This window comes from Sinocyclocheilus anshuiensis, unplaced genomic scaffold (genome assembly GCF_001515605.1).
Source record: "Sinocyclocheilus anshuiensis isolate Anshui unplaced genomic scaffold, SAMN03320099.WGS_v1.1 scaffold1360, whole genome shotgun sequence".
NCBI lineage: Eukaryota > Metazoa > Chordata > Actinopteri > Cypriniformes > Cyprinidae > Sinocyclocheilus > Sinocyclocheilus anshuiensis.
In genome coordinates, this window is record NW_015546110.1 from 13,181 (window position 1) to 27,911 (window position 14,731).

Genomic DNA, 14,731 nt, shown 5'->3' on the forward strand with positions numbered 1-14,731 from the left:
AAAACCTGAATAAATAGTAAATAAACATTTTCTAACAAAAAGTGCAAAGAAACAAGTAGAAAAAAAAATGCACAAATAACTTGTATGGAGATTTTTCCATCTGCAGATTTTTCCCTGACCTTCTTTTCTCTGTAAATTAAGGGTGCACACTATTGCTGAAAAACACAATCCCTACTTAGCAGTCAGATGCCTGTATGCACAAAGGCACAGCTCTCTAAACAAGACCATATCTGCAGATGAAACTTTTTTTTGTAGAAGCATTTTTTAAATTTGAACTAGCACCTCATGACTACACCACGTTATGTACGAGAAGCTGCGAATGACACAGGCGCAAGTGGAATGTACAAAACATGGTGACATTAATTTTTAAGTAAATATAATGGGCGATATATTGCGTCACCAAAAATGATTGAGGTCATGTACATATATTGCGCGATAAGTCGATATGTTGATTATTGCGACAGGCCTATTTATATCTTCGTGGAACATGATCTTTACTTAATATCCTAATGGTTTTTGGCATAAAACAAAAATCAATAATTTTGACTCGTACAGTGTATTGTTGGCTATTGCTACAACAAATATACCTGTGCTACTTATGACTGGTTTTGTGCTCCAGGGTCACATATATGAATATGATATTTAGCTAACAGGAAAATAAGATTTATGAAATAAGTATCACCTTTTTTTCACATTCATGAAAACCAAAAATTACACTTGTATAAGTAAACTCAAAATTAGGATTGACATAACATTGGATAAAATCAAGAATGTCACACCAAAATGATGTTGTGTAAGAGCAATTCCAGAATAAATGTAAAGAGGTTTCAGGGTTTTCTAAACAGAAAGAACAGTTGGTATTATTAATATAATTCTTATCCGGGTAAAATCTATGAGTCAACTTAAATGTAATTTCTCTCATTTTGTTAGTAAAAACTTTCTTCCAGGGAATATCACTTACTAAATGTTTTCATGTGGTTTATGGGTCAGGTGGGTGACGTAGTGGTTAAAGACATAATTAGCATCGTCATCGGGGGGAAAACGCCCCCCCTTACAAACTGTCATTTTTTTATGTGAAACAAAATTAAATGTGTTCAGAAAAGTTATCATAGTTTTAGTGACAATAAACCAAGTATGAAAAATGTCCAGAGTTTTCATGTTATTAGATTTTTAACAAAAATTACATTTGTACCCAGTCTTACAAAGCAATTTGCTTAATACATTATAGCATTTACAGCAAATCAGAGTACAGGCAGTTTTATTTTAGGATTTAGAAGAATATAATCTGTAATTATGAATTACAACATTTTGTTAGCTGATGCTATCTGGCTACCTAAGCTGATGCTAATTTGAGGTATCTTTTAAATATAAAGTACAAATATTTTTATTCTATCAACTAGTTAGGCTGATTATACACGGGGCAACTTTTTTTGAGCAATGTTGCTTGGGCACTTTTCCATTGAGAATGGGTAACAAATTTCTGTCTGGATACTTTAAATCGGTCGTGGGCCCTGTCTCTCACCTGGGGCCTGTTTCATGAAACAAGTTTACCAAGTAAGTCAGGTTTATTTCAGTTATGCCGGGTTCAGACTACACAATATTTTTGTCGGTCACGATAGTCACTGTGTCAGATTACAGGATTTTGACTCCTAAAATCTTGTCGTGTCGTGGACAAGAAACATGTCAGACTACACGTTGCTTCCTGACCATTCATCGCGTGCCGTCTTTAACGACGCGCGTGATGTCATCGAGAAGGCGGAACTAGCGACTGACTTCCAAAAACAAGTGTAAACATTGCTGAAGCGCTTCCGCTATAGTTCGCCAGCATTTTTCTTTCTTTGTTCTGTCGTGGTAGTCCCTCGATGACACATAAAGAAATTAAACATGCTAGTCTTTCTGTCGTGATGTCGTGAAGCATCGCAGACGTGGAATCGGTTGTCGTCCACGATACACTACACGTGCTGAAACGATGGAATCTTGCGTCCCGATGCCCATTGTCGTTTACGAATCCCCACAACACCCTACGTCAAGCAAATCGGGGCAAAATCGGGCTAAAATCATGTAGTCTGAATCGGGTATAAGTCTGACTTATTGTCAGTTGATTTGGTTCAAAATAAGTCAGACTAACTGAAATAAGCGTGGCTTATTTGGTAAACTTGTTTTATGAAACAGGCCCCTGGTTGCCCGTTGATGGTAACATTGCTCTAAAAGTTGCCCCGTGTATGTTTAGAATACATCTGATGGAAAACAAAGGATTTGATGTTCAGAACAGGCTAACTATAGTAATTAATTAATGCCCCCTGTTTAACAGACTAGGTTTGGAAAAAAATATCATTTTGAAAACATAATTATATTTTTCTTAAATAACGCATACTCCCATATCATATATTCTCATATCATATATAACTGCGATGTTCTAAAAAACAACAGGCTTTTTTTCTTACTGCTGAAAATTAGATCACTTACCGTGAAACCCGTTTTCTCTCAGGTACATCACCAGTGTAAGCTTATATAAGCCAATACTTCTGCATCACTCTTGTCAACATAGTCCATAGTTACTACAAAAATGTATCTTGTTTTTCTAGTGGTTATTTTGGGAAAAACAGTAGGGGGGCGATTTCCCCTCACTACCCTAAATCTTTTTAGCATCTGTTTTCATAGTAACTCACAGATTCAGAGCTCTGTTTAGAATGTCTAATGGGATGGTTATATTAACCCTACTGTTTCTGGAATACTCTTCAGGTAAACTGAACATGTACAAAGTGAACTGTATGCCAAAGCATTAGCTAAATGTCTACCGTTTATGTGCTTTCTGTTCTAGAAGCGTCCCCACGCAAGAAACACAGGTTTCGCCCTGGCACTCGAGCTCTCATGGAGATACGCAGATATCAGAAGTCTACTGATCTGTTGCTGCGCAAGGCCCCGTTTTCACGGCTGGTACTACTGCTTCTGTGCATCCTTCAATAACCACTTCAGACAAGCCTTTGACACTTAATCATTTGAAACATGAGCAAGCTGTTTTATTGATGTAAACATCATTTTTTCCTCCTGACAGGTTCGAGAGGTGTGCCAGACATTTAGTCGAGAACACATGATGTGGCAGGGATATGCTCTAATGGCTTTACAGGAGGTAGGTGACAATTAAAAAGGATTGATTTTGCATTCACATTGTATTATAAAATGAAGAGTTCCGGCTCTGGAAGCTGATTGGTCCGTGGAAATAGCTGCTTAACATATCTAAATCACTGCACAGTACACACTGGAGAACTTTTAACTTTTAAATGAACTATAAAATGTGCGTCTTTGGTATTTTTATTATGTATGAAGGTGAACGTCAAAAAATTTGCAGTTCTCAAATCAAAGAATGAAAAAGATTTAAAACTTTTTTTTAAAGAAAAGGAAGCATATTTTTAGGCCATTAAGACAAAGGTAAAACAAAAAAAGTCACTGTAATAATTCTCATTATTGTAATTTCATTTCAACTAAAAGGTGAAGGCTGTAATAGTAAAGTTGTCCACTAGAGGGACCTACAGGATAAGAAATCTGGTGCACTGGTAATATAGTTTTACATAATTAGTTCCGTACCAATTGCAGTACTACAGCAAAAACCCCCTTTAACGCATTAATTTTATTTTCGTGCTAATAATAAGTATTGTTAACATGTAACTTTCAAACTGCAGTGTAAATGCAGACAAATTGATTAATTAACAAGACCACTGCACTTTTTTATGCTTTTCATCCTATCCGTTGCTATGGTATCAATATTTTTAAGAAGCTTGATTAATAAAAGTTACTCCCAAAACCTTTATTCAAATTGTGAATAACGAAAAAGAAAGAAAGCTAAAAAAAAAAAGTAAATAATTCAACGACAGTTTACAACTGCGTTGTCAGTGTTGGTATTGTATCAGACACTTGCACTTAACAGGCTATATGAAAAACAAGCTCAAATGGAGTTAACAAGGTTTTTGGCCGGCGAATGAGGAGATCTGTGTTTTGTCTGTCAATAGAACAGCCGCATCTGAGGCAAGTGCATCGCATTATAAGCTTTCATCAACTTTTACAGGTTATATAACTTTAAATTATTGTTGCTATATGGGCGCTTAGTTTTTATTGTTGTTTAAGGCCTACACTTGGCCAAATTCTCATGATATAAACGATTAAGCGCTTATGCACAGGCAGTGGCGTAACTTTGCTTTGAAAAGTGGTGTGGGGACACCGCGCAACTCGTTTTGCTAGTTTTTTATTTAATAACCTAATTTATTTGGGGACTGGGTTTAGAGTTGGACAAACTTAATTTTTGCTTTTCAAAAATACATCAATGTACCAGGGGCGGCACCAGAGAATTTTGAACACAGGTGCTGAGTGACAGAGGGAGCTGGGCAATTCAGCGCTCCAGACTCATTCTTCCCACTGGTCGCTCTTTTGCGATAAACTTTCTCAGTTGGTTGCACGAGCACGGTTTTTTATTTTTATTATTATTATTATTTTTGTGCTACAACATGCTATTAATCAATGCATGCTGATGAACTTTTATCGTAGTTTATAGTTATATGGAAACGAAAGTAGTTAACATTCAACCCGTTCTTTTTCATCAGTAGTATTATTTGTGATTTGAATTTTGTGAACGGGAGTTTCTCTTTTGCCATGTTATAAGCCGGGCTTCGGATGCTTTCACTTTCGATTTCACGATCTTGTCAGGTTTTACAATAAAATATAATTGTCTGTTTTGCTTATATCTATACACCTTGTACCTGTATACTTAAATGTCATTTTAAGTATATTTCTGAGAAGTACATAAAGCCCATTTCTGAGAAGTACATTAAAAATAGGAAAGTATACTTTTAGTCTACTTTTTGTTTAAATGAAGTATACTAATAGCACACTTGAATAAACTTCTTTTTCGTAAGGGAAGGAATGTGAAAGATAAGCGTTCCTCATGTTTAACGTCTGTTACCAATAAACACGCAGACTGCTGGAATACAAAAACATTGTTTTAGGTCGAGCTCGATTTGTGAAAACTTTCACAATCGCATAGTATATCGTGTGGCAGTGTTTATCTTTGCTCTGCCCCCCGTTTTTGTAGCCTATAATAATGTCATTCAGTGCTGTTCCTGTGAATAACGGTTTCCAATTCATTAGGTAAATGAGCACATACAAACATCACTATTCTGATCTGTGAAAACTTTCACAGTTCCTTACGGGTTAGCTGACCCTTCCGTGAGTCACTAACATCACTATTCTGATCTGTGAAAACTTTCACAGCTCACTACGGGTCAGCTGACCCTTCCCTGCCTCATCTACATCACTATTCTGATCTGTGAACTGTAAACTGAACTGTAAAAGTTTTCACAGATCAGAATAGTGATGTAGATGAGGCAGGGAAGGGTCAGCTGACGCAAACTGACCTGTGAAAGTTTTCACAAATCAGAATAGTGATGTGCATGACCCAGGGAAGAGTCAGCTGACTCGTACTTACCTCTGAAAGTTTTCACAGATCAGAATAGTGATGTAGATGAGGCAGGGAAGGGTCAGCTGACGCAAACTGACCTGTGAAAGTTTTCACAAATCAGAATAGTGATGTGCATGACCCAGGGAAGAGTCAGCTGACTCGTACTTACCTCTGAAAGTTTTCACAGATCAGAATAGTGATGTAGATGAGGCAGGGAAGGGTCAGCTGACGCAAACTGACCTGTGAAAGTTTTCACAAATCAGAATAGTGATGTGCATGACCCAGGGAAGAGTCAGCTGACTCGTACTTACCTCTGAAAGTTTTCACAGATCAGAATAGTGATGTAGATGAGGCAGGGAAGGGTCAGCTGACGCAAACTGACCTGTGAAAGTTTTCACAAATCAGAATAGTGATGTGCATGACCCAGGGAAGAGTCAGCTGACTCGTACTTACCTCTGAAAGTTTTCACAGATCAGAATAGTGATGTAGATGAGGCAGGGAAGGGTCAGCTGACGCAAACTGACCTGTGAAAGTTTTCACAAATCAGAATAGTGATGTGCATGACCCAGGGAAGAGTCAGCTGACTCGTACTTACCTCTGAAAGTTTTCACAGATCAGAATAGTGATGTAGATGAGGCAGGGAAGGGTCAGCTGACGCAAACTGACCTGTGAAAGTTTTCACAAATCAGAATAGTGATGTGCATGACCCAGGGAAGAGTCAGCTGACTCGTACTTACCTCTGAAAGTTTTCACAGATCAGAATAGTGATGTAGATGAGGCAGGGAAGGGTCAGCTGACGCAAACTGACCTGTGAAAGTTTTCACAAATCAGAATAGTGATGTGCATGACCCAGGGAAGGGTCAGCTGACCCAAACTGAACTGTAAAAGTTTTCACAGATCAGAATAGTGATGTAGATGAGGCAGGGAAGGGTCAGCTGACGCAAACTGACCTGTGAAAGTTTTCACAGATCAGAATAGTGATGTTAGTGACTCAGGGAATGGTCAGCTGACCCAAAACGTATGACATTATGACAGAAGAAAAAAAGAGCAGTGCAAAGAGAAACAAAGACACGCGATAAACTGCGTTTGGGAGAGTTTTCACAAATCGAGTTTGACCTAAAAACAATGTTTTTGTATTCGAGCAGTCTGCGTGTTTATTGGTAATAGACGTTAAACATAAAGAACGCCTATTTTTCACATTCCTTATAGCGGACTTACCAAGGGGTTTAAGAACAAGAGCTTTGCTGTGAAAAAATTTACAAATCGAGCTGGTGAAATTGACACCGGTTTCAATCCTCGAAGTGTCCAACTTTTGGAGCTATAGGCATAAAATTGAGAGTCGCAACGAAAAAAAAACTGTTTCGGCCAGGAGGACAGCGTCACCTGAATTCACAAATCATGGAGAACGACACTTGGTTTTATTTTCATGTCTATGACAGCGCACTGTGTATTTATAGCCAAAAGAAATCTGAATATCAAAACGCAAACTATCTTTACTGCGGTGTCTTATACTTGACTTAAGCGTGAAAACCATCAATATTCGCGCCATTTTTGCTGAGTGCACCTTCTGCAATTAATAGTAAATATAACCAAAACAGGTTATTATCATTTTTAACAGGATATGTAAAATGTAGGCCTACAAAATTATAGGCTATTGGCTAGACGGTAAATAACCTACTTTTCTGCTCTTCAAACACACAAAAGCATTAGCCTTTTACAGACATAGTGTTTGAAGAAAACGCTTTACTATTCAAACATCAGTTATTTATTTACCCTTGCATTGCAAAAAGCAGAGATCGGTCTCCAGGCTGTGCGCGGCGCGGCAATATGAATGGAGGCTAGGTGACGTTACGAGGTTTCGCTGAGAGCTTGAGGATCCAATAGCGTTACGAAGTTTTACTGACAAGCCCTTTGTAATACTTAGCATTGGTTAAATATTTGTAAAACCCTCAGATTTGTATTATTTAATAATAACGAATTATAATAGAGATGTGAAGTTTGGAGAATTCTTCACGGCACACATGACTGAGCTAGGGTATGGCAACTGCCATACAGAAACGCCGCCCCTGGCTGAGTGGATTCTGACTAGGGCTGGGTATCGAGTTCGATACTTTTTAGGCACCGACCGAATTGCCTCGATACAATCGAGTATCGAAAAACGTCTCGTCGTTCAGTACCAAATTTCGATACCTAAGGGGTTAATCTCGTCAGCGTCAGTGAGCCAATAAGCCTGCAGCACTAGCCGGTGTGTTCGACTAGAAGTGGTGCGGCGCAGATCGATCATCCGCGAGAGTGACTCGAAAGCGCACAGAGCAGTCTGCTCTCTTTAGCTCTCGTGGTACTGTAATACACCGATCGGTCTGCACAGTCGGTCCGCGTCAAGTCGAACACACCTACTAGTTAACACCGGTTACACTCAGAGATGTAAGCACACATGTAAGAGGCTGACAATTAGCTGAACACATACTTGTTTAATTAGCCTGCATTTTAAAATCTTTATTTGAATGTGACAACATTTTTAAACCTTCATTTGAATATGATATCACGCTCTTCAATATTTCTATGAATAAATCTCTGACAGAGACTATCAGCCAATCACTGTGTGCATAGTTCGTAAGCATGCTGACATCATCCATAGCGACGAGGTCTGAGCTTACTCTGAGCTCAAGCCTTCTCTCTATTCCTTAGTAAAAGTTTGTCTCAGCAGCTTTGTGAACAGGTTTTAAGAGAAAACTCTTCGAATTGCCTCGATACCATCGAGTATCGAAAAACGTTTCGTCGTTCGGTACGAAATTTCGATACATAAGGGGTTAATCTCATCAGCGTCAGTGAGCCAATAAGCCTGCAGCACTAGCCGGTGTGTTCGACTAGAAGAGGTGCGGCGCAGATCGATCATCCGCGAGAGTGACTCGAAAGCGCACAGAGCAGTCTGCTCTCTTTAGCTCTCGTGGTACTGTAATACACCGATCGGTCTGCACAGTCGGTCCGCGTCAAGTCGAACACACCTACTAGTTAACACCGGTTACACTCAGAGATGTAATCACACATGTAAGAGTCTGACAATTAGCTGAACACATACTTGTTTAATTAGCCTGCATTTTAAAATCTTTATTTGAATGTGACAACATTTTTAAACCTTCATTTGAATATGATATCACGCTCTTCAATATTTCTATGAATAAATCTCTGACAGAGACTATCAGCCAATCACTGTGTGCATAGTTCGTAAGCATGCTGACATCATCCATAGCGACGAGGTCTGAGCTTACTCTGAGCTCAAGCCTTCTCTCTATTCCTTAGTAAAAGTTTGTCTCAGCAGCTTTGTGAACAGGTTTTAAGAGAAAACTCTTAGCTAAAAACTTTTACTGCTATTTAGGAGAACTCTTAGTGGTAAGATAAAATGTTTTGTGAATACGGGCCCAGATCCGTACTTACTGCCACTCGCCTAATATGTGATCGTTCTGGGTAGAGCTGGGTATTACATGGACATACAGTTTTTTTTCTGAAACACACTCCAAGCAGTAGACCAATCACAACAGACTGGGGGCGGCTGACCAATCAGAGCAGACTGGGATTTTTGGAAGGTGGGTTTTAAAGAAATCAAAACAAACATTCAGACAGAAACAGCATACAGTGCACACAAGCTAAGCACAAACTGCACATACAAATGTTTAAAAGAAAAAAAATGTTTCAAGTTTTTAATGAATTTCACTGTTGCACTTTAACATTTACGCCGTTCAAGAAATCAAACCTTTTTCAAAACGGTCAATTAATTCTGATTGTCCATAAAATTAACAACTCTACTTATCCTACTAATGTTTTTTTGATGATTATCATTTTTTCAGCAAGAAAAGCAGCTGATCGACAAGGATCTAACTTAAAGGGGTCATATGATGCGATTTCAATTTTTCCTTTCTCTTTGGAGTGTTACAAGCTCTTGGTGCATAAAGAAGATCTGTAAAGTTGCAAAGACTAAAGCCTCAAATCCAAAGAGATATTCTTTATAAAAGTTAAGAGTCAGCCACGCCTACCTAAAACGGCTCGTTCTAACACGCCCCCACATGTCTACATCACTGTGTGGGAAGATTTGCATAACGCCGCCCAAATGTTCACGCAAAGAAAGAAGGCGTAACTTTTATTCTCGCTGTAGTATTGTTGCTGCCGCCATGTCGTGAAGACGCTGTGTTTCGTTGTGTAAGCTTGTGGTTTGTCATTTCTCCGATCACAAATGCAGACATGGTTTTATGTTTAAGCGGCGCGATGCAACGCAACGCGTAAAAAGACAGAACCTTAAAAACCTTCAACCTTTTTGAACCTTAAACCGCATAAACACATTTCATTACACCAAATACACAAAATAATGTTCTTTTTAGCAACATCATATGACCCCTTTAAGACCGCTGCTTTCTGCTGTCATTTTATTGCCAGCGGTTGAGAACACTGATCCCAGGAACAAGTGATATTTCCCCCATTTATTAAACAGTTATGTTCATTTTCATTATAGTCAGAGCCAGATTTACCTTTTACCGCGAAAAGAATTTTGCCCCCCCCCCACCCCATCCCTATTACTATATAGTACCCCAAAACAGCCCCAGCATTAAAAATATTAACAGCTTACCAAATTTATTCGGCTTAACCGTTTTACCATCACTCTGTTGAGATGCTGTTATAAAGCACATACTTGCAGTATTTAATTTAATAGGAATAGTTACTACCTTTAATGTCTCTTTTGATAATTGATGATAATGGCCTTGCTGCTTTCATCCAAATTTAAGGTTTTCTTGTAGCGGCACACGGCCAAGTAATCACTAAATAATCACTAAGCGATTGTTTTAATAACCAGTATGTTGGTCAGGGTTTCTTTTTATCGTATTATCTTTTTATTGTAATTGGGCCCCCTACATGTGCGAATATCTGGCCCTAATTACATATTTATTATAGTGCTGTCAAAATTAGCACATTAACGCAGACAAATAATTTTTCCAGTTTAACGGCGTTAAAAATATTTAATGCAGGGGCGGAGCTAGGGTTGGCCACCCCACTCACAGCTGCAGCTTCTGTCTCTTTTTTTTCTTGACAAGAATTGCGTTTATTTAGATGCAGAACATCTTTACGACCACATCAATCGGTAGACTTTTTCCAGAGTTGGACAGTAACGAAGTACATTTACTTGATTACGGTACTTGACTTGAGTACACTTTTTGAGTATCTGTACTTTACTTGAGTATTATTTTTTCTGGAAACATATTACTTTAACTTCACTACATTTGAAAGACAAATATCATACTTTTTCACTCCACTACATTTCTATCAACGTCTATTATGATGTAGCAGCTTTGAAAGTCAGTCTGTGATTTATTTTTTTCTTCTTAAACATGACTTATTTATTAGACAGCCTATGAGTAATCACTCTTGTAGTGTTACGTGGAGTGATTTCCCAGCATGTTTTGAACACTGACCAGTTGCAAATGTGATATTTATTTGCAACAGTTCAATAATAAGAAGTTAATAATATTGTGGTATTTATTAGAACAAATATTGTCTGATTTTGCAAAATTGTGTAAATGAAAATATTACCTATAAAGCCACAGAAGAACTGTTGTGCGTCTCCTAATAAAACACAGGTGTTTGACTTGAAGCAGCACTGCACAGACCATTCTGTGTATGACATCAAAGTACAGTGAGAGCGATTAGACAGCATTTTTAAAAATGTTTTGTTTTGATGTCAAATAAGTCTTGCTGTTTTGCTTTTTTGTTAAAGCAGTGTTGCTGTAAAGTTATACAGCTACAGTTGTGTTGCTGAGTTTTAAAGCAAGTTTGATTTTTTTTTTCTTATCAGTCTGTATTTACAGCAATTTCACTGTCCGCTTGGTTCAAATGTGGATGAATGGCTACATAGATGTGTGAACACACTGGCAGAGCTATTTGAGATCACTACCATTCTGCTTATGTGGGGGTCAGTAGGGGTGTTAAAAAAAGTATTTTTCTCAACTCACTTATTTCATTTCTATAGGTTTTTAACTTTCTAAAAGCTCTTCAGTCCAAAGGTACTAGTGTATTCAGTATGTGTAATGCATTGTAAGTTGCTTCAGATGCATAAGGTATTGCAAGTATTAAAACCATAATAAATCAGTGCATTGGTAAAAAAAAGGACATTTACTTTTGGTACTTAAGTACTTAAAATCTGTCTTTACAACTTTCACTTGTAATGGAGTAATATTTGACCAGCAGTATCTGTACTTATACTCAAGTAATAGAGGTGTGTACTTTGTCCACCTCTGGACTTTTCAGAGGCGCACTCCACTTTGCCTCAGCACCAGGCGTTAGACAAACAAGTGTGGAAACGGTACAGGTGACGAGGAGCTTCAGTAGAACAACAGTGAATTGCGGTCAAATGAGATGTTGTCAGGTCATATGTCAGTTAAAAATGAATATTCCTGTCCTGTCAGCCGTTATACTGTGCTTGGAGCGCGTGCTGTTCAATTGCATGCACAAAAACGGTGTAGCCTGTATCATTTCATATTAAAACACAAAAGAAACTGAACATGCGTATCAGATCCATCCGCGTCTCGTACAGCAGCGGCAGCTCTTAAAGTAATAGCAGCCAAATAACATAATCCAGCTGCTGTGATGTCAAAGAACAAAAGAAAAAAGAGGAAATCAGTAACTTTTGTAGCTTTAAGGATTCATCTATATTTAATTTAGAATTTAGTGTTTGATAACTTTATTCTATTTCTGTATATTTCCTACTTGTTGCTTGCACAGGTAAATGTGACATTTATTATAATGGGTTTATATGAAGACTGTTTTAAATTCACTTAAATTAGACGTTATTTTTTAAAGTCTAATGAATGTTAAAAAAATTTACAGACAAAACAAGCTAAGAACCATTTATGAATTTATTTATTGCTTTTTGTGGAAAATCAAGACTTCACATTGGTTATTTAAGTTGCATGCAAAACAAAACAGTTATGCATGTTAAAGGGTTAGTTCACCCAACAATGAAAATTCTGTCATTAATTACTCACCCTCATGTCGTTTCAAACCCGTAAGACCTTCGTTTATCTTCGGAACACAAATTAAGATATTTTTGATGGAATCTGAGATGCTGTTCTGTGTCAGCTGCGTCACGCCGGATGTTTCCTACGTTGTTGTGATTTGATCTGAACGAAAACAACGTATCCGCATGGCGCAGCTGACACAGAACAGCATACGCTGTTTACGTCCAAGGGATACTCTCCAAAATGGCGCTAGGGTGACGTGGAGGAGACGAATTGTTGAATAAAGTCGTTTTTTTTTTTTTTTTTGCGCACAAAAAGTATTCTTGTAGCATCGTAAAATTACGGTTGAACCCCTAATGTCACATGGATTATTTTACAGATCTCCTTGCTACGTTTCTGGACTTGGGAACATTTCAGTTGCGTTGCTGTCTATGCAGGGTCAGACAAAACAGCAAAACACATACAAAAACTCTGGTTCTGAGAAAATACATCTACCTCTTTAAAAAGACTGGATAGTTCTGAAGCAATTACTTTATTTGTGACAATATAAATATACAAAGACTGCTATTTTATATTCTGGGTTGATGATAATATTGATGTTAAAAATTTGAAAGACCCCCTTTTATATAAGACATCATCAGGTGTACAAATGCAGACTTTTCAGGTTAAATTATTTGAATAAAATTCCTCCTGTTCGCTTGGCATTAAATTACCATTAAATCATATACAATCATTTGGGGTGATCATACACAGAAAACTATTAAAGGGTTAGTTCACCCAAAAATGAAAATTCTGTCATTAATTACTCACCCTCATGTCGTTTCAAACCCGTAAGACCTTCGTTTATCTTCGGAACACAAATTAAGATACTTTTGATGGAATCTGAGATGCTGTTCTGTGTCAGCTGCGTCACGCCGGATGTTTCCTACGTTGTTGTGATTTGATCTGAACGAAAACAACGTATCCGCATGGCGCAGCTGACACAGAACAGCATACGCTGTTTACGTCCAAGGGATACTCTCCAAAATGGCGCTAGGGTGACGTGGAGGAGACGAATTGTTGAATAAAGTCGTTTTTTTTTTTTCTTTTGCGCACAAAAAGTATTCTTGTAGCATCGTAAAATTACGGTTGAACCCCTAATGTCACATGGATTATTTTACAGATCTCCTTGCTACGTTTCTGGACTTGGGAACATTTCAGTTGCGTTGCTGTCTATGCAGGGTCAGACAGCTCTCAGATTCCATCCCAAAATTATCTTAATTTGTGTTCCGAAGATGAACGAAGGTCTTACGGGTTTGAAACGCCATGAGGGTGAGTAATTAATGACAGAATTTTTGGGTGAACTAACCCTTTAACTGCAGTTATGCAATGAATTTCTTGTTTTTGTGTATGATAGAGGGAGTGTCATAACAAATCCGAACATGTGTTCACAGCATGTTAATACCAGGTGGAAATGTAATGCGTCTAGGCAGACTGCTTTAAATTGAAAAACAAACTAAATCTACATTGTTATTAACTCTCACGATGAATTTCTCGCATCCACAATTCACATTGTCATATTTTTGTATCGCAGTATATATATTTTTTATTGTAATAATTTAGAGTACATAACTTGGCTCTTTCATGTGCTTTCAGGCTGCAGAAGCATTCTTGGTCCGTCTGTTTTCTGATGCTAACCTCTGTGCCATTCATGCAAAGAGGGTGACATTGTTTCCACGAGACATACAACTCGCCCGGCGAATCAGAGGTGTTGAAAACATGTGAAGTTGGATATTCTCTCTTTTTCTGTTTCTTTTTTTAAGATTTAAAGAATTTCTGTACAGACAGAGATGTATGAACACTTTCTATATTTGATGGCATGTAATCTGTTTTCAGACCTTCAATGAAATGTTCAAACGGTTGCATATATGCAGCCAAAGAAACCAAATGTTCATATGGCATCGTAGTGCGTTGATGACGGTAACCAATTTTTAAGCATTTTTAGAATTGTAATATAAAACATTTTATTTTGTGTTGTAAAGTTGCAAAGGTGATGTTTGTTCTGATGATGTTTGCTGATAATAAACCAATATTTGCAGTATTGCAGTTTGTGTTGGCAGCTCTTTGGCCAGTCAACATCAGAATGTTTAAGTGTTTTAATCAGCTTGGTTCTTAAATTGCATTAGAATGATAATATACACTATTGTCTATGTTCTTGATGTTTTTGAACATGGATTGCTAACATCCTGTTAAACTGTGGCAAATCCTCGCACTCCTAAATACCACATTATATATATATATA

General features: G+C 37.7%; 1 protein-coding gene across 3 annotated transcripts in view; it reads left to right on the forward strand.

Annotated features, from left to right (window-relative positions):
• The window catches only part of LOC107700648 (histone H3-like centromeric protein A), a 16,763-nt gene extending 2,056 nt beyond the window's left edge, over window positions 1-14,707 (forward strand). For 2 of the 3 annotated variants that reach the window (XM_016502381.1, XM_016502382.1), the window contains exons 3-5: window positions 2,822-2,937; window positions 3,056-3,130; window positions 14,086-14,707. In XM_016502381.1, the coding sequence (XP_016357867.1) occupies window positions 2,822-2,937; window positions 3,056-3,130; window positions 14,086-14,214 (320 nt within the window). In that variant the 3' untranslated portion in view covers window positions 14,215-14,707. The remainder of the gene's footprint in view (window positions 1-2,821; window positions 2,938-3,055; window positions 3,131-14,085) is intronic. The other variant, XM_016502380.1, reaches the window with a different exon arrangement.
• The last annotated feature ends 24 nt before the right edge of the window (window positions 14,708-14,731 follow it).